Source organism: Labrus mixtus, chromosome 21 (genome assembly GCF_963584025.1).
Source record: "Labrus mixtus chromosome 21, fLabMix1.1, whole genome shotgun sequence".
NCBI classification, from domain to species: domain Eukaryota; kingdom Metazoa; phylum Chordata; class Actinopteri; order Labriformes; family Labridae; genus Labrus; species Labrus mixtus.
This window is the reverse complement of record NC_083632.1, coordinates 3,940,643-3,960,158: the sequence shown is the minus strand read 5'-3', so window position 1 is coordinate 3,960,158 and position 19,516 is coordinate 3,940,643. Positions and strand designations below refer to the sequence as shown.

General features: G+C 41.5%; 1 protein-coding gene across 26 annotated transcripts in view; it reads left to right on the top strand.

Annotated features, from left to right (window-relative positions):
- LOC132955077 (ankyrin-3-like) overlaps nt 1-19,516 on the top strand; it is a 159,135-nt gene that overhangs the window by 97,267 nt on the left and 42,352 nt on the right. For 11 of the 26 annotated variants that reach the window (XM_061027741.1, XM_061027737.1, XM_061027730.1 and 8 more), the window contains 13 exons: nt 295-393; nt 1,120-1,317; nt 4,231-4,329; nt 5,104-5,202; nt 6,184-6,381; nt 7,084-7,182; nt 7,292-7,390; nt 7,492-7,590; nt 8,049-8,144; nt 8,819-8,891; nt 9,308-9,367; nt 11,003-11,038; nt 15,628-15,751. In XM_061027741.1, the coding sequence (XP_060883724.1) occupies nt 295-393; nt 1,120-1,317; nt 4,231-4,329; nt 5,104-5,202; nt 6,184-6,381; nt 7,084-7,182; nt 7,292-7,390; nt 7,492-7,590; nt 8,049-8,144; nt 8,819-8,891; nt 9,308-9,367; nt 11,003-11,038; nt 15,628-15,751 (1,379 nt within the window). Of the gene's footprint in view, nt 1-294; nt 394-1,119; nt 1,318-4,230; nt 4,330-5,103; nt 5,203-6,183; nt 6,382-7,083; nt 7,183-7,291; nt 7,391-7,491; nt 7,591-8,048; nt 8,145-8,818; nt 8,892-9,307; nt 9,368-11,002; nt 11,039-15,627; nt 15,752-18,841; nt 18,854-19,516 lie in introns of all 26 variants that reach the window. The other 15 variants (XM_061027735.1, XM_061027746.1, XM_061027743.1 and 12 more) reach the window with 5 other exon arrangements.

The window sequence follows — 19,516 nt, the reverse complement described above, 5'->3', positions numbered from 1 at the left end:
TCTCTCTCTTTTTTATCTCTCTACTTTGAACAGAAAGTCGGAGTTCCTTTAAGTTCCTTTTTGCTTTTTTACGAGGAAAAAAACCATTCAGGATCACTTTTAATCCCTGTTTCCTGTGTGTGTGTGTGTGTGTGTGTGTGTGTGTGTGTGTGTGTGTGTGTGTGTGTGTGTGTGTGTGTGTGTGTGTGTGTGTGTGTGTGTGTGTGTGTGTGTGTGTGTGTGTGTGTGTGTGTGTGTGTGTGTGTGTGTGTGTGTGTGTGTGTGTGTGTGTGTGTGTGTGTGTGTGTGTTCCAGAGAGGAGAGACAGCGCTCCACATGGCAGCGCGGGCCGGTCAGTCCAACGTGGTGCGGTATCTGATCCAGAATGGAGCGAGAGTGGATGCAAAAGCCAAGGTAGACCGCGTGTGACGATTTCTTTAAAAATAGAAACCGGATGGAAACCGTTCAGTGTCAGATTTGTTGTTTTGTGTGTTTCTGCCTGCTTCATTTTTCTGACACGGTAATCCACATGAGCGGCGTCTGACTGTGGTCGTGTCTCTGCAACGTGTCTGATTGAGTGATTACAGGGCAGAACCACTTTGTGCTCGTGTTCTCACTGTAGATATGAATCCATCAGGGACGTCAGGACAGGATGCTCGTTTCAAACTTCTTCTTCTCACGCAACAAACATCTGCATCTTCAAAAGTTCACCTTTTCTCAAAGAATACATCTCAGAGGTCTTTAATGAGAAGAGACAGAGAGCCTCCATCTTATGAAATCATTTTTAAATATCAAGTGATGTGAAATATGCATGAGTATTTTAATATCTCTCATCTTTAATAACAAGAATTCAATTAAAAAAAACTTTATTCATCCCCGGGGGAAGAATTTCAAAGTCACATAGAGCAAAAGCATGAGAGACAAGAAAAAAGGAGCAGCAAGGAGAGTGAAAGAAAGAGTCCCAAAAAGTAAAAAAAATATATATATAAGGAAGCTTGTGCACATGAGATATTATTTTTGTACTTTTTCAGATTCCGGGGCTCCTTATCAATCGTACTTAATATGCATTAAAAAAAAACCTGATAATTGTTTCCCTGCTCGGTTTTTGATTTAAATATTTGTCTTGATTGTCGCCGACAGGACGACCAGACTCCGCTGCACATCTCCAGCCGCCTCGGTAAGCAGGACATCGTCCACCAGCTGCTGGGAAACGGAGCGTTCCCGGACGCCACCACCAGCTCTGGATACACGCCTCTGCACCTGGCTGCCAGGGAGGGACACAGAGACCTGGCTGCTATTCTGCTGGACCAAGGAGCCAGTCTGGGCATCATTACCAAGGTAACTACAACATGATATTAAAGGCACACTTGTAATATAAATCAAGTCTATCCTCTGAAAATAACTCTGTGAGTCATGACTGTCTACAATGGGTGTAACACCCGAGTCCCACTGTCTGTGATGTTTTCAGAGTTTTCAGAGTCCTATCTTCACTTTGTTTACATTGCCCGGACGGCCGGCTGACTCCTCCCCTCGTGTATAAAAGTTGTTTAATTGAGGGACTAGAGAAAAGAAGAATAACATACTGTACTCACTGCTTAACTGTGTTTCTAGATCACGCTCATTTCAGGTAAATTTACATGCAGTGTGAAGATACGAGCATAATAAAGATCGCTAGCATTAGCATGCTAACACAACAATGCACCATGAGTTGTTTTGGTTTAATGCTGGTGCTCAAGGGCGACATCTGCTGGATCAAAAAAATTGTATATAAAGCCTTTAACGTGCTTAATGTTGTCATGTTTGCGTGTTGATGTTGGCGCTTCAAGCACAGTGAGTCTCAGTGATGCTAAATTAGCTTCTGTCAGTAGCAGCAGTTTTCTTAAAGCAGTAATGCTAACACTTTATCTGTTATTCAACCTTTCAGAAGGCGAAACAATCTACCTTCCTTGTAAAGAAATTGATTAATTACCTTCGAAATAAATCATGAAAATCAAAGTTTATTAAATATTATTTTGTTAAAACAAGCGGGGGATTTGGCTTTAGTGAGATCGCTTTGTTAGCTTAAGATCAGTTTGGTTTGCTGGTGTCGACATCAATAACATGTGAGCACCTTCAGGACCGACGCTGTATTATTCCCCCTAAAATACTCCAAAGAAATAAGAACTGAATCATCTTTGGCTGCATATTTTGGGAGGAGGGGAAGCGGTGCCTTGAAGGGACAGCTTTGTTTTGGTTTGAGAGACTGGTGCTAAAGTGCGACCTCTGCTGGACATCTACTCTAAAAGTTGAGTATTATCCCTTTAAAGGTCCCATATTCTGCTTTTTCTGGTTTTATATGCCCTTTAGTGTGTTTTCCAAGTGTCCTGTGCATGTTAAGTCCGTGGAAACGCGGCTTCTCCTACGTCCTCCTGTTAGCTGTAGCATTAGCTGCATGTAACGCTCGGTTCTAGCCCCCCTCGATAAAAACTTGTCAGTGCGGCGTCATTGTCAGTGTGAGATCACTGATCTAAGCCCATTGGCTCGTTGTGGCAAGCCCAGCAGCTCATGTTGAAATTTCCGAGACGCGTGCTGAGCAACTGACCAATAACGACAGAGCGGATCGGCAGACCAATCAGAGCAGACTTGGCCCACGTGGGGTCTAACAGTGTGGGCTCAACAGAGTGCAGCTGACGGACTCAGAGCGTAGAGGGAGCAAGGAGGAGCAGTACATGAAAACAGACACTTTTTTAGAACTTTAGCTATTGTGAACATACAAAAGTAGGAACATAGATTAAATATACAAACCCCAAAAAGGGCAGAATATGGGCTCTTTAAGAGATGAAAGATAAAGGAACTGTCCCTTTATTTGATTTCCTGGTATCCACAGCTGAAAACTACCTGGAAACATCTCCTCGCTGTGACTGTATTTAGACTTGAAGGGGCTTTCCTCTGTGTTGAAACCGTGGTCATTAAACGCATCATTACAGTTTTGATTGGATGTTATGAAACGAGTAAACGAGCGCACAGCGAGAAGTTTTTTTCCAGGAACATTTTATTCAGACTCCAGAGAAAGGCGGTTCTGACCCGGCTCTCCCCGCTGGCAGGCCGTCAACTGTAACTCGTGTTCTTCAGTCCGGTACTCGCTTAAGGTTTGGCAACAGGCAGGAACACAAACTGTGCGTCATGGAGCAGATGTGCAACTCTTAGAGGTCAGACTGATTCTAAACTGACCCGGTACTTTTGATATTTATGGAAATAAGAAGAATTGTTGATTACATTTATTCACCACATATTAAGCCCCTTTTTGATTAGTTGTTTTTTCCCATAGTCTAAAAAAAAGATGGACGAAATGACCTAAAGTGTCCTAAATTAAAGCCAAAACAAATGTGTATTCAGGTATCAGCACCTCCATCCTCCTCCTTCATGGATATAGATGAATTTTGCAGGAATCCAGGGGTCTGCTCTGCACCATTTGCACTTTTCCAGAGCCTTTCTACTGTTTGTTTCTTATGATGTGATTTTTGTTTGTCTTTACATAATCAGTCGTACCGTCCATCTGTGTGTGCTGCAAATGACAGGAGCTGCTAAACTGTTTTTCTTTGTTTTTATAGCAATGACAATAAAGATATATTCTATATTCTTGAACTAGTAAACCGATCTGGATCCATCAAATTTCATATCTATTTGGGGCCGCCTGTAGTAGCCTAGCGGTTATGTCGTATGCGTCATGTACAGAGGCTGTCGTCCTCGTCACAGCGGCCGTGGGTTCGAATCCGATCTCGGCCCTTTTGGTGCATGTCATCCTCTACTCTCTCTCCTCCCAGCACTTCCTGTCTCTCTTCATCTGTCCTATCTTAAAAAAAAAAAAAAAAAAAAGGCAGAAAGGCCCAAAAAACAACTTGAAAAAAATCATATATATGAGTCACCTCTCTGTATGCATACAAAGACACACACATACAATGTACACACACTAACACACACTGAGGGTTTTGAACCACAGTCACGGATCAGTGTTGCCTCATAGCTGAAGAATCTGATGTAACATAAACAACACAAATCCTCTCTCCGCACCCTTGATCCCTCATCGTGTGTCATCGTTGAAGCAACCAAATAATCACTTTCTCATGTTGTGACACAACTCTGAAAGTGACTCCATCATTAGAGATTAACCACATGTGCTTTTTGTTCAGCAGCATTGTTCAAAACATGGAGAGACATTGTATTCACTGAAGCTTTTCTCAATCGTTTGTTTGTTGGTTTTTCTCTCTACAGAAGGGCTTCACCCCTTTGCATGTGGCGGCAAAATACGGCAAAATGGAGGTCGCCAACCTGCTGCTGCAGAAGAACGCTCCGCCCGATGCTGCTGGCAAGGTAACGCACGCTTCAGCGCGGATCGTGTTAGAGAAAGATCTCTTACAAGAGACAGAGAGAAGGCGTGTGTGAGCAACGAAATGGAGCTCTGCAGGCTGTTGTGATGGCTGCTTCTTAGTCCAAATGTTGCTAAGTATCAACAAAAGTTTGAGGTTGATGCTTTAATTGATAAAAGCTGTTGCACCGTGGAGCTAATGTACAAGATGAAGTAGCAGCTAAAAATCACACGCACCGAGGTTGGATGTACATCATAAAATGTCCATATTTTTCTGCAGCTTAGCATACATTTTTTCAGGAATTGCGCGGCATTTTTGCAACACAGAGATGTTTTAATTGGTTCAGTATTTCATCATTTATCTAGCTTACAACAGTGCATAAGATGCCAAGTGGTTCATGCGGGCCAGAAAGCTAATGAGCATCGTTACCATGATGATGAAACTCTGTTTTTGATCGCCGATTGGCCTCGTGCCTTTGGTGACGACTTTTATATCATGAAGCTGATTAAGTTTGAAACTAGCTAATGATGACAAAGCCTTTGGATGACTTGAACCCCTTAATTATAAAATAACTTACAGTGCAGACTGGTGCAGGTCACCATAAATCTATCTTCTTAATTTTATAACATGCACCCACTGTGCCCTCTGTCAGCTGCTCACATGTTTGTTTTTGCAGCTCCACTAAGAGCTTCACTGTATTCTCTTTATACTCGTGCTGCACTCACCTGTATGTTTTTTTTATCACCACCTGACAATGTTTGTGTGTGTGTGTGTTCAGAGTGGACTAACTCCACTGCATGTGGCAGCTCACTATGATAACCAGAAGGTGGCGCTGCTCTTGCTCAATCAGGGAGCCTCACCGCATGCTGCTGCGAAGGTAAGAGACGGATGGCGTGTTTTTTTATCCAATGTTTCTGAATGAATGTATGAATGCAGCACAATCCCTCTCTCTCTCTCACCCTTCTTCCCCCTCTCTCTCTTTCTTCCTTTCTCTGGTATCTCTCTCTCACTCTCTTTCTCTCATTTTCTCTGCTCTCTGTCTCTCTCTCTCACTCTCTCTGTTTCTCCCCTTCTCTCTCCCTTTCTCTCTCCCTTCTCTCTCTCTCTCTCTCTCTCTCTCTCTTTCTGTACCCTCTCTCTCTCTCTCTCTCCCTTTCTCTCTGCTCTCTCTTTCTCTCCCTTCTTCCCTCTCTCTCTCTTTCTCTGCTCTCTCTCTCTCCCTTTCTCTCTCTCTCTCTCTCTCCCTTTCTCTCTCTCTCTCTCTCCCTTTCTCTCTCTCTCTCTCTCTCTCTGCTCTCTCTTTCTCTCCCTTCTTCCCTCTCTCTCTCTTTCTCTGCTCTCTCTCTCTCCCTCTATCTATCTGGGTGAGAGCAGGCTGACCTACTTTTCAGTCACCCACATATTGAACAGGCTGAGTGGAGCGTTGTGATTGGCTGGTTTGTTGCCCCTTCCACTCCGACAGCATTTATCCAGAAGGAGCTGACGCTGAAATTAGCCGGCCCCTAATTAGTTCCGTTCGCTGATAGCATATTGAATATGTGGAAACTGTGTTTTCAGGCGATAAAACTCGACATATAAGATTATCTTTTTCTGCTGTAAAGAATCTTTGTGGATATATCTGTCACTATAGGTGGAAACACTAACATCAGCAAAATGTTGACATAAAGACGATTGTGCTGAAAGATGCAATAAACAAAAAAACATGAAGCTCTATAATTTCTTTAAAATGAAATTGGACAATCAAATCTATGTTTGTATTTCTATATATCGTCTTTTAGTTTCTACTCGTAGATTCTGCTGTTGAGAGAACACACACACACACATTCAAACACTCTTCTCTGTTTGTTGTCACATGCAGAACGGTTACACACCGCTCCACATCGCAGCCAAGAAGAATCAGATGGATATCGCCACCACGCTGCTGGAGTACGGCGCCTCCACAAACACAGTTACACGCCAGGGAATCACTCCTCTGCACCTCGCCGCTCAGGAAGGAAACGTGGACATTGTGACGCTGCTGCTGGCTCGAGATGCTCCAATAAACATGGGAAATAAGGTACGACGTCAGCGTGTAAAAACCCCGCTGCTACTAGTTACAGGCGGACATGGTTATCACAGCACTGGAGTCATATTTATAGTTTAAACTTAAGATTAAAGGTCACATATTCTCCTCCTTTTCAACAACTTTAAATAAGTCTCACAGCTCCCCAAAACATGTCTGTGAAGTTTCTTGTTCTGAATCTACTCTGATCCTGTATTTGATCATGTCTATAAACCCCTCTATTTCAACCCTGCTCAGAACAGGCTGTTTCTGTGTCTGTACCTTTAAATATGTAAATGAGCTGTGTCTGACCACGCCCCCCTCTCTGGAAGGAGCTGTGGCTCGGGCTTTCTCGCTCCATGTCCTCTTGTTTACAGTGAGAAGGCAGACTCAGAGGGCAGAACAAACACCTAGCTGTGGGAGTGTCACCCACCTGGGGGGAGGGGTTACTGCCCTTTGTGATGTCATGAAGGGAAAATCTCCAAACGGCCTGTTTGAGCACACATTTTCTGAAAAGTGGAGCAGGGGAAAGACGGGGAGGACGTGACTTTTCAAATAATTGTCGACAGACTAGAGACACATATTAATGTTTGAACAACATGATGAAGCGTACTTTGCAGAATATGCGACCTTTACGTCTTTCTGTTTGTCTCTACATGTCCACATGTTTACTTCTGTCTCTGTATGTAAATGTTTTCTGTCTCTCTTTATCCTCAGTCCGGTCTGACTCCGCTCCACTTGGCCGCACAGGAGGATAAAGTCAACGTGGCTGAGGTCTTAGTCAACCAGGGAGCAACGGTCGACCCTGAGACGAAGGTGAAACAACTCATGTGTCATGTCTTAGATTCAGGGTCAAAGTGTCTGAAGTCTCTTTGTATCCCCGATGACTCTTTGCTAAACACACATGTTTTTTTCTGATCCTCAGCTGGGATACACTCCTCTCCATGTCGCCTGTCACTATGGCAACGTTAAGATGGTCAACTTCCTGCTGAAAAATCAGGCAAAGGTCAACGCCAAGACGAAGGTAACAGTTGAACTCTCTGTGTAGGATTTTCCTTTATTTTTTATTATTTATTTTTTTTAATCTCTGACTCCTTTCTCTCTCTTTTTTTTTGTCCTCTGCAGAACGGTTACACACCCCTCCACCAGGCCGCCCAGCAGGGACACACGCACATCATCAACCTGCTGCTACATCACGGAGCGTCGCCCAATGAGCTCACAGCTGTCAGTACACAAACACACACACACTCAAGGAGATAAAAAAAAAAAGGCCTTACACTCCAAAAATTACAAGATTGATTGTTGCCAGCTTTTCAATATTGTACCATCAATACAAAACAAACTCACGATGACAGATTGCTGTGATTAAATTTGGTTTTGTGCATTCATAAAGATGATCCTCAGAAGAACACAAATCAATCACTGACCTTTTATTTAATTATTTCTCTAAACAGTAACAGCTCTGCGTGTTTGTGCACAGAGACTCAGATTTGAGCTCATTAACTCTGAAGCTGTTTCTCTGTCTCCAAACTGTTCCATAACACACGATGTGAATATGATGTGATAACGTGTCTGTTAGACCCTGACCAAAGAATGATCTTTTCCTTCATGACACAAAACTTCCACTTACGTCTGTTATTGCTTTCTTTCTTTCTTTCTTTCTTTCTTTCTTTTTTTTCCAGAATGGGAACAGTGCTCTGTCGATCGCCCGGAGGCTCGGATACATCTCTGTGGTCGACACACTCAAAGTGGTCACAGAGGAAACTCTCACCACTCAGGTACGAGTGTGTGTGTGTGTGTGTGTGTGTGTGTGTCTCTGACAGTGAGTGTGTTTAAACACGAGTGGGGAGGCACCTCCTTTCAACAAAAGGCTCTCATTGGCTCTCAAACTAGGATCAATATCGGGGATGCTTTTGAAAAATGGAGAGAGGTTAGAACGCAGGAATGTTTACAGACGGATGCAGAGAGTCATTTTAGTTTACCGTTTTTTTTGTGTTCCTAGTTGAGATGGTGCCCAGTGGTACTTTAAAACCCTTGAAGCAAAACATTCCCTCTTATTCCAGGCGTGTTTATTAAAGAGGAACATCTGCAGGAAGTGTTAAATCATTTTCACAAAAGACTCGTACTCGTCAAAACGACGGCCATGTTGATGCAAGTGGTAGTTATGAATGAAAGCAGTTTTTAAAAAAGAAACTTTGTTGACTTGAAAGTCGTCCTCAATAAACGATAACCGCTCTAATCGGCCATATAAACCCCCACAGTACAGGTCACTCCTTTTCTTCTTCTTTGGTTTTATCCTCCTGGTTCCTCCACGGTAATACATGTATGTGAAGAAGAAAGCTTTGGTTGAATTTTTTCTGGATTAATTGACCCCTGTTGGAGATGTCAAAGTGGAGAGTCTGTCTCACATTTCCACTTTTTATTAAAGATGTGCGTGTGTGTTGTTCTGCAGACTGTGATGGAGAAGCACAAGATGAACGTTCCAGAGACCATGAACGAGGTGTTGGACATGTCCGACGATGAAGGTAAGGATTCGTTTTGACAGCGTTATCTCCCAACTCTCCTCGTAACTGTCATTACACGTCACATCCTGACCTCAGGGACAGAATCAGGCCCGACTCTCTGAAATCTCAGGTGACGGCTTCTGATTGCAAACGAAGGAGATGCATGTTGTTCTCGATTACGACTCTACTGCAAACTGTTATCAGGTTGATGCTGCTGCAGAGTTTTCAAAAAGCAAGAATGTTTTTTTTCCATCAGTAACTTATTTCTTTTGGTTTCATCACCTGTTATTTAAGTTACAATCCTTGTTTTTTGATCCCAGTTAAATTCACATTTTTACATTTTTCTTTGGCTCTGATTTTGTTAGAATTATATTTTTTGCCATGAATCTCTGTTGTTCGTTTTTCCCCTCTAACTTTCTCCTCCATCCCAATCACAGTCTGTAAAGCCAATGTCCCCGAAATGATCACAGAGGACTATATATCTGATGTGGAAGAAGGTATTTTTTTTTTACATTTGTTTATGTTTTTAATCCTTTTTTTCTCTCCTTTTAAACTATTTTGTCTCTGTTCTTTACATTTCTAAACCTCTGCATTTTCCACTAACTCCGCTCCAACGGTTTCAAGCTTGATTTGCACATCACTTTATTGTAAACAGATAAAAAAAACATGTTGAAAATGCATCCTAAGAGAGGATTTTATTTTCCTCGTCCTGTATATATTCTATCATCACGCTCTTCCTCGGCTGCTGCTCCCCACTTCGACTCTCTCCCGCTGCGTTCTTGTAAATCCTTCTTGTAAATTTTCCATGCACCAAAATGCAGCAAATATGTCCGCCCTCCTGGTTGCCATGCCAACAGTCTGCATATGGCGTTGTGGAGTGGGTAACAGATTTCTTTTCACGCTGAGGAGAAGCGGCAGCGCACACACACACACACACACACTCGATCCCTTTGTGTTCTGGGGGTTTGTGTCGGTGGCGCTTTCATTGTAGTTTCACACATTCAGTCCAAAGCAAACATGGTGTCAGCTGCTGTTGGAGTGTGTGTGTGTGTGTGTGTGTGTGTGTGTGTGTTTGCTTTGTGTATTGTCTCTAGTGTTGGCTGAACTTGAACTGATTGTCACAAATGAGATGGTAGGATGAAAACTACAAAACCATCCGCTGAGATTTCTCAACTCATAGATTGTTTCACTTTCTGTCGGCTCATATCCGCCCTCTGGTGTTTGCTTTGACGTTAAAGCATAATCTTCTTTTCTTATGTAGTCACATGTTTCAGCTGCTGCAGCAGTCTGCAAAGACCAACATTTACTGATATCGTGACATCCTCAGGTGTGCTTCTGTCATGTGTATTAAACAGGACGTATTATGTAAAATAAGGCAAACACAGATCTCTACAGAGAGGAGAATGGACTCTGTAGTGTCATGACGTAAAGGACAGAGTAGAAGTTCCTCTGGCTGTGTTGTTGTTGGAGCTGTGTTTACATCAAAAGTCAAGGACTAGAGAAAAGAAGAGGAACATACTCACTGCTTATTTGGATGTTACGTAAGTGTCTTTAGATCACGCTCATTCTGTGTCAATTTATGTCAAATATGAAGCTACGAGTTAACTAAAGTGTGCTAACATTAGCATGCTAACACAACAATGCAGGCCACAGGTGATTGCAGCTCGAGTAAAGGACGATTTTGTCCGCCGCTTGCCCTTAACGGTGCTTAATTACGGTCGATTCTGGTTCATAACTCGAGCTAAGGCGAGTGTGGAGGGGTTGGCGGTGTGTCTCTGGAGGAGAGCGGAGGCTTCAGAATAGCGGAGGTGTCGTCAGTTTGTTTTGGTTTCAAGCTGGTGCTCAAGGGCGACATCTACTGGATCACAAAGTCACACATTCTTCCCTCAAGAAAAAATATCCTTATATAATATTATAAATGACTGAAACGAAATCTGGTTTGCTGTCTGCATGACTCCATGTGAACTCAGCATTTAAAAGTTTAATAAAAAGAATCATAAAGAAATGCTCACAGGCTCTTTTTGCGTTTTCTGCAGAATCCTGTCTCAGACACTCACTGTCCGTATGCATGATGTTTGAAATATGGAAGACTTTCCAAAGAGTTAAAAAATGGTTGTGCTTTGTTCAAACAGAGATGGATGTTGGAAATATCTGCATCAGCTATTCCTGTAAGTCCAAAAGTCGATGATCATGCTGTGACTAACTCTAATAACCAGTTTGAAGTGGTGCAGCTAAAAACTGATGCAACTAAACTGTGTGTGTGTGTGTGTGTGTGTGTGTGTGTGTGTGTGTGTGTGTGTGAGTGTGTGTGTGTGAGTGTGTGAATTATCAGCTGTTTTTATGCATATATTTGTGCGCATGTTTGAACCTCATGCTGCGTTTGTTGATGTTGTTGATGTTATTGCAGAGCTCTCGTAGAGCGTCCATCTTTCATTCCTCATCTAAAAATAAATCCAGTGAAACTCCATGTACACACAGTATCACACACACACACACACACACACACACACACACATACCAGCACACATACCGGCTGAGTAGCAGCAATGATTAACATCTCCAATAACACACACACAGTCCATGTTTCTAAATCAGGACAAACACAAACCCTGTGCAGAGTTTAGGAAGCTGCAGCAGATTTTCCAAAGAGTTTATTTTCAGTAAATTCATATTTGGTCAGCATGGATATTAAATCTGAATTAGAAGTAAACTAAAACATGTATCAGGCAGTGATATAGTGACCACATAAAGGCCGACATGATGCAGAGCTTTGGTCTTGATTATTCACTGTTGTTGTAAATCATTTCTCCCCAGTGTTGTTTTTAAGCAAAGCTCCAATAATCTGTCTTATGTTTGCATTTCGTCGCTCTTCATTCATTTCTGAAGCTTTGACATTTCCAGCTCTAAATAACAACACCACCAGTCGTCGTTTATAAAAAAAATAAAGAAAGCAACTGTAAAACAAACCCTGATCAGAGCACTGTACGATGATTCAATGCTAATGCTTTTATTTTTGGACTAATAATATGTTAGACTTCACCGATCACGTCTACTTTATAACACAATCCGATGACATCATTACTGGAGCTCAATGTTTTAATTACCCAAAAAGAAGAATTATGTTCAAGTCACAATTTTAAATACCATACTCAAATATTTGCATGCACACTCCTGCACAGTCACTGCAAAAATACATAAAGTGAAAATGATTTGGACCCGTTGAGTTCACCTGTCAAAGGTTATTTTAATGCCATGTTATGTGTCAAAAGTTGCAGGGACATTTCTGTTTGGTGTTAATGTTGAGTTTATCATGAGACTGAGAACATCAGGATCTCACAGCTGCTGGTAACAACTCAAAGACAAGAAGACAGAAAGCGTCAAATCTAAGTGGAGCTGTTTTTTTTTAAGGATGCAGAGTTATGAATCCCTGCCATCCCTTCTCTCTCTCTCTCTTGATGTGACACAACACTGACTGTTAGAGATGTGAGCAGACACACGGAAGTAGCTGGAGGAGTGCGTTAGAGAAAAAAAAAAACAACACAGAGAAAGACAAAGAGCATGAAGCAACGCGTGAGCGTACTGAAGACAAAGAATTTGTGCTATTTAGAAGATGGAGAGATAAACGCGCTGGCTGACAGGTAGAGGAATGAGGAGGGAGATAAGATGATAAACAGACCAGTGTGCAAACCAAAGGAAGTATAGATGAAGAAATAAAAAGAGCTGAGTGAGCAGGAGTACAACCAGTGCCTGTCACACTTTCACTGCGCTCCTGAAAATGTCCCAAAGTTTTCTGTTTGAGCTGCATGTGTGAAAATAAACGACAACATTTCCATCCGATCTTTACCCAGACATTTAATTTTTAATTGAATTTTTAAGATTTATATTTGGGCTTTTATGCCTTTATTTGGCAGGACAGAGGATTGATTAGGAAATCAGGAGAGAAATTGGGGGAATGCCATGCAGGAAAGGAGGCCACAGGTCCGACTTGGAGCCGGGCCGTCCACTTGGGGGACTATTAGCCTCCGTACATGTAGACGCGACCCACCCGCTAGGCCATCTGCATCGCTACCCACACTTTTTCTTGTCTTGTCAGGAGGCAGGACAGGACTTCGATTTCATCCATTCCCGGTTCTTTTTGATTCTTGACTGAGGATTTCAGACATTTAAAAGAGAGTTTTTTCCTTTATATCAACGCTACCTGTATTAAGATTTATTTTAACAAATAAACATGGCTGTAGAAATGAACTTTCTTGTAGGAAAAAGTCCAGATTAAGTCCACAATAATAACTTTTGAAGCCCATGGTTGGTGGTCGACATGTTGGAAATACGTCCTTTTGGTCAACCTACAGTAGTAACAGGAAAAGAGCTTAGGCATGTCATAAACCTCCTGACCAACAGCTACCATGTGCCTGCCGGTCGGATAAGATAGATAGATACTTTATTGATCCCGAGGGAAATTCAAAGCATCCAGTAGCAGGTTACAAAGACATGACATGAAACATTTGTTACAAATTAACCACAAAACCGACGCAGTGCAAACATTAAAGGTGCGATTTAAATAATTGCAAGGTTAAGCCACGCCCCTAATTAGGAATAACTTCTATCGTTCAGAAAATCAAAATGGATGATTTAGAAAAAATGAACCCACCCTTCTGTTTTTGCCAATAAGCGAATGAGTTATTCAGAACAAACTCAGGCTGTAGACATTTTTTTTTTCATTTTTGCTGTAAAAATTGGCTTTTTTGAATGGGTGTGTATGTGACTTCTGGGTCATTTGCACTCAACCTCAAGTGGTCAATCAAAGAACTGCAGTTTTCTCAGCTTCTGCATTGGTTCTACATTTCAACCTGAGGTGAAAACGAAGGGAGGTAAAGTAAAGAGTTGCTGTAAATATAATCCCCAGGTAAATCAGAGATACCTGAAATCTCTACTTTAGTACAATGATGAAGATCTTTACTTTATTTCTTTCCACCTCTGACTGAACACTCTATAAAGACACTGCAGAGATTTGATGTTAGACAACTCAGTCACACACCCACTTACTATTTCTGTCCTGGAGCGCTAGGTGTCTCACACACACACACACACACACACACACACACACATACACACACACACACACACACACTCTGGATAATCCTGCAGCAGGGTTTGGTAGGCGGGAGAAAGCGGATCTGTTTGTGTGAGCGCCGAGCAGTGAAAGAGAGATAGACGGTGTGTGTGTGCAGGAGAGAGAGAGAGAGAGAGAGAGAGAGAGAGAGCGAGAGCGAGTTGAAAGGAGGTTACAAGTTGGAAAAAGTTAGTCCGGGTTGAAATCCTGCAAGACAGGACTCTGGGGCTGAATGAAGTGCTTTAAAGCCGGAGGTGAGTCGTGCTGAAATGAGAAGGGGTCCCGGAGAATGGGCTGGAATGTGGCCAGATGGGGTGTGCGTGTGTGTGTTTTGGGAATACGTGTGTGTGTGTGTGTGAGGGAGAAAGTTTCGGGGGGGGGGGAGGGGTGCTGTAGCAGCAGGGGATAAGGGGACAGGAGGGGTGGAGTGGTGCGGGGGTCTCCCTCCGGTGCTTTGTGGTTGCTGGAATGCCGTCTTTTTTCTTTCTCTTTTTCGTATCTCCGCCCGCATGCACTTGCTACCCTCTCTCTCTCTCTCCACCCTCCCTTTTTTTTTTAAACTCCCCCCCCCCCTCCTCTACTTTCTCTCTTTCAACTCTGCGGTCAGCGGTTCATCAGTAGGCTAACATCTACAGTAGTCCTACCTCTGAGGGGAATAACATGCTGCTTTCTGTTTTCCTGCTGAGCTTGTAAAGTATGTTTCTACTCTTTTTTTTTCACAACTTATTATGTTCAAGACCTCCAATAATTTATTATTTTCTGTGATGATGTGAATGTCTGCTGTGTTTGAAGTGCCTTGATTTACTTTAACCATCTGTCTGTACATGAATCTACTGACAGATAAACTACATGACATGTTCTTTATTACTACTAAAGTAAGCTTGCATACAGAGTCACTGAAGGCAGCACTATTTGTTGTTTGCAAGCTTTGTTAACATTGCTTTTTTTTTTTTTTTTTTGTCCTCAAGGGACTGAGACAAAAAGCTTTCAGTGACAGCAACACTTTTGTTTGTGTGTGTTGTGCTGGACCAGAGCTGAACTGGAAAAAGGCCTCTGGCCAGAAGCTGCATTGATCTGTTTGTGTAAAAGGGGCTACTGTGTTGTAGTCTGCATGAACAACAGAGACCAAAAAAACGCAAATCTGCATTCTAAAATATCTTATTTCTACTGCAGGCAGAAGTCCAGCAAAAGATGTTTCACCACATCAAATAATGTGTAGCATATTCAATTGTATTTGCTAACATTGCAGCCCGAGCTGTTTTCACACATGCACAAAACTCGTGAAAATGTTCCCAGACATTTTCCAGGTGAGCTGCATGTGTGAACGAATGAGGGGAATTTTTCAGCCCTACTTTTCCAGCAGGAAATATTCATGAAAAATAACCACGAGTGAGCAGGCAGGGGTGTTTATATCACTCCACTGGTGCACACTTTGATTGTCATGCACGTAATAAAGCCGCTTCATGATAAAACTTCTGACTTACTTCAAACTCCTTACTTCACTTCTCTCTGCGCTTTCTCACCAAGTCCAAAGAAGTTTTGAGCAGCAAAAATGAGCGTCACACCTCTTTTACAGAAACGGAAAGATGATTCTTGCTTTCTTTCTGTAACTTTCCCCCCTCTTGGCTGTGTGTTGATGACCTCCAGGTGATGACGCAATGACGGGGGATACAGACAAATACCTGGCCCCCCAGGACCTGCGCGAGCTGGGGGACGACTCGCTCCCGCAGGAGGGCTACATGGGCTTCAGCGTTGGTGCTCGTTCACAGAGGTAAGACGCACCACAACACACCCCATGCAAAAAAAACACTTTGGTTTTAACATTTTAATACATGCATAAGGTCTTTTTTCTTCACCTGTCACTGTTTGAGGATTTACATTACTACAGACTGCTCAGAGTTTGACAAAACTTCACCTAAACTTTACTTTTTAAGCAAAACATTTTGTCATAAAAACAGCTGACATAGATGAGCCTATGCACTGCATTTGGTGGCAGTAACTTATTTTATCCCCTGATAATTAGGGATGCACCGATGCATCGGTTCAATATGGTATAGGACAATATCGGCCCTGTTGATAGACATCAGCAAATAATGAGGCATGAACCGATGTCAGTAGCCGATGTATATTTGTTGTTCCATTTAATGCTGGCTTCTAGTACACCTAACTCCTGAAGAGCTGTTTTATTGAGTTGATGAAGTCACTCAACCTTTTGAACAAACACTGACTTGTTGTCATTGACAAACATGAGAGAAAATGGTGCCATTGCACCACAAGAAGTTACGAAACAAACATCTGAATTAGCAATCGGCTAAATTGATATTTCAAACATCAGACCACCAAGAATTTCCCAATCGTTGCATTTCTACTGATAATGTGTAAAGGCTCTGTCACACTTGCAGGGTTCAACCTTATTGAAGTTTGATTTGCACCACTGACACACGTTAAACCATCTTGATAGTCCTGACAGAAAGTACACAAACAATACTGAGAACATGGACGGAAACTTTGTGAGCTGAGTTGTGCTGACATGTTCCCTGCTGGATCTTCTAAATGGTCATCTTGTTATGTAGCTACAATAACAAGTTATTTTAAACTTCTACCACATACTGTATATATCACAACAATAGTTATGGATGGTTTCTCAAAGCCCGACCGATTAATATATATATAGGCCGATATTAGCAAATCCAGTGTTCAAGATCCACTTGTTCAAAATGCAAGGAAACCTTTAAACCACAGAAGAACAATTCTCTTAATCAGTAAACAGTAATCATCAGGGTTTGTACAGAAACCTGTTTGTTTTTTTATCGCTCTGACGGGGGGGGATTTTTCTAACAAGGTCTTCTTTGTTTGAGGTTAGATGGTGGATAGATAACAAAGTTAAAATGTTGTTAAAATGGGTTAAATCTAAGCTTCTAAAAAAATCAAATTTCTTTACAATGTTGCTTTCATTTCATCTGGTGATTAATATAACGGCAGATTGAAAATGTAGGGTGTTAAACTTCTGTAGTCGATCTGTAAAAGCACCAGAAGACGTCTCATGATCTATAAAACTACTACACAGAAAGAGCTGTGTTAAGGCTGTATTTTTTTATGATTTTATATAATTTATATTATTAAAAAAACTATAAAGATGGTAGAGAGGCAATCTAAATATTATTCTGACTCCTGACCAGCCACACACTCACAGTTTGTGGTAGGAGATCACAGTTTGCTTTCTGTGGCTGTTGAACTTCTCGTTTGCACAAAAGTATCGACCGTGTGACGAGGGAGGGGTTATTGGATGTCTGAGGGGTGACATACATGGTCACTGCGCCACAGGAAATGAGAAACATGTTCGATTCAATGGCCTTGAGCCCTGGGTTACATCAGCACGCAGGGTGTGTGTGTGTGTGTGTTGTCGAGGTCAAACCAAGCGTAGCATTGATTCAGATAATTGTTGCAGAGTGTGGGTTCAAATCACTTCCAGTTCAGTCCATTTAGAAATAGATTTATCAACATATTAGTAAGTTTGTAGTTCTGCTGTGTATTTTGTTTATTTTTCTCAGTGATCATTTAACAACTCTCTCATCCCAACTGGATTTAAGGATTTCAAATTCTGTATATTTTTCATTGAAACATCACAATTAAAGGTTAACCCACAGAGTTGTTGCATTGTGGTAGTTTATCTAATCTGAAATAATAACAATTTTAAAGTTGTATTTCCCTCGACATGAAAACTACTGGGATCTACCTAGAGATTTATTTGATACAAAATACTTACGTTATGGCCATCAAATGTAAAAAAAAATAAAGGTTAAATTCTGAGAAAACTTGGTTATTTATAGCTTTGCATAGCTGATAGGTCTAAAAAACTACATTACCCATGAGCCTTGGCTTCCCTTGGAATTATTCAGCATTCCGAGATGGTGATTCAGGATCTATGCTGAATTCATTTAGCGTTGGATTCTTTGTGTAATCTTAATTTGACATTACCAGCAGAGGAAATGTTATTTCAGGCTCTGTTTTTGGAACTTTTTAACTGAAATGCACCTTGGGAGTTGTAGTTCTTCTTCATCCTTAAAGCTGTACTTATCAAAGTATTTTATTTATTTTGGGGGTCAGGAGAGCATGCATCCAGCCTTAGCAGTTAGTCTGCAAAAAAGATCTCATACATAATGTTTTTCTCTCCTTTGTGCTAACGGAAAATAGAGTTAGCAGCTAGCTTAAGAACATTTGGACGCTTAAGAGCTTGGTGTTTGAAATCAGGAGTTGGTGGTGACCAAAAAAGAGCTAAAAGGAGAGTGATTATGGGACAGAAAGTAAATTCTAGATAAAGGTATATGCTATTCTGACTCATCTGGTTATACAAAATAGCCTATATCTGCTAAGACATTTGCTGTAACTACTGTTAACCAAATGTTTTCCCTTTAGCATAAAAAATAGGTTAGCCAAGATTTTTAATTTCCATCATTCACAGGCTTTTACCCTCTGACTATTTAGTAAATAAATGAATATTTCTCTCTTATTTAACTAAGAGTTTCAAGCTTACCTTAACCATGGGAGTACCGTTAGCAGAGGACACATCAGACTTTTAACATTTTTAACATTTGATGTTTTAAATAACCAATCCACTTATCCAATAAATCTTTGAAATGAATTTTTGATTCTTGGGGAAAGATTTAAAACCTCTGATACTGGATTGAAAATTAGCGCTTTTTAAGGTATAAACACGACATTTTAGCTCAACTTTCAGTCCGTCAGTTTGTGCATCAGACTTCCAACCTGCACCTCTGCTCTGGCTTTCTCCTGTTTGCATCTCTCCTCTGTTTGTTTATAATCTTTTATATTCTCTCCTCATGTCCGTTCTTAATGTTAGTCCCAAAGTCAGGTAAGACTAAAGGCATGAAGAGACCTCCCTACGCCTCCTCCCCAATCCCCCTACCCCACCCCACCCATCGTCCCTCTTTCCCTCCCCTCCCCTCACCCCCTTAGACTCCAGTCACTACCAATATCATGACTTTGTGGTCCAATGTAATACATCTTTGCTGTGTATTTTTGACTACTAACTTAATGATTTTGACCAGATGTTATGATTTTTAACCCTCCTGAATGTTAGCATCAGGCACTGTGTTGTGTTGTCGTTCACTTTGTGTTGTTTTCTGTGTCCCGATTTCTTGCTTTTGAAGTCCTGCTGCTTGAAGAGAACAGCCTGTTGTGTTTTTTCTTTTTGACTGATTCCTCATGCCTGGGGTCTTTGTAGTGTTCACCGCAGAAGGTGAAGCTTTGCATCTTTATTTTTTTTGGTTTCTGTGTGGAGTTCATCGAGCTTCCAGGGACCTGAACTGATTTCTCTGCGGGCAAAAGCGTTTGCCTTCATCAGTTTAGTGTCTTAAAGTTTCCACACGAGACAATACAGTGCAGAATAAACTCACTGTATGTTGTCAGAAACTGTTAGTGCTAAGAAACAAATGTACATTTCATTTAAAAATGTACATGCAGACTCATCAAAAGTATTTTAACAGCACAAATACTTTAACTAATTACATAAATC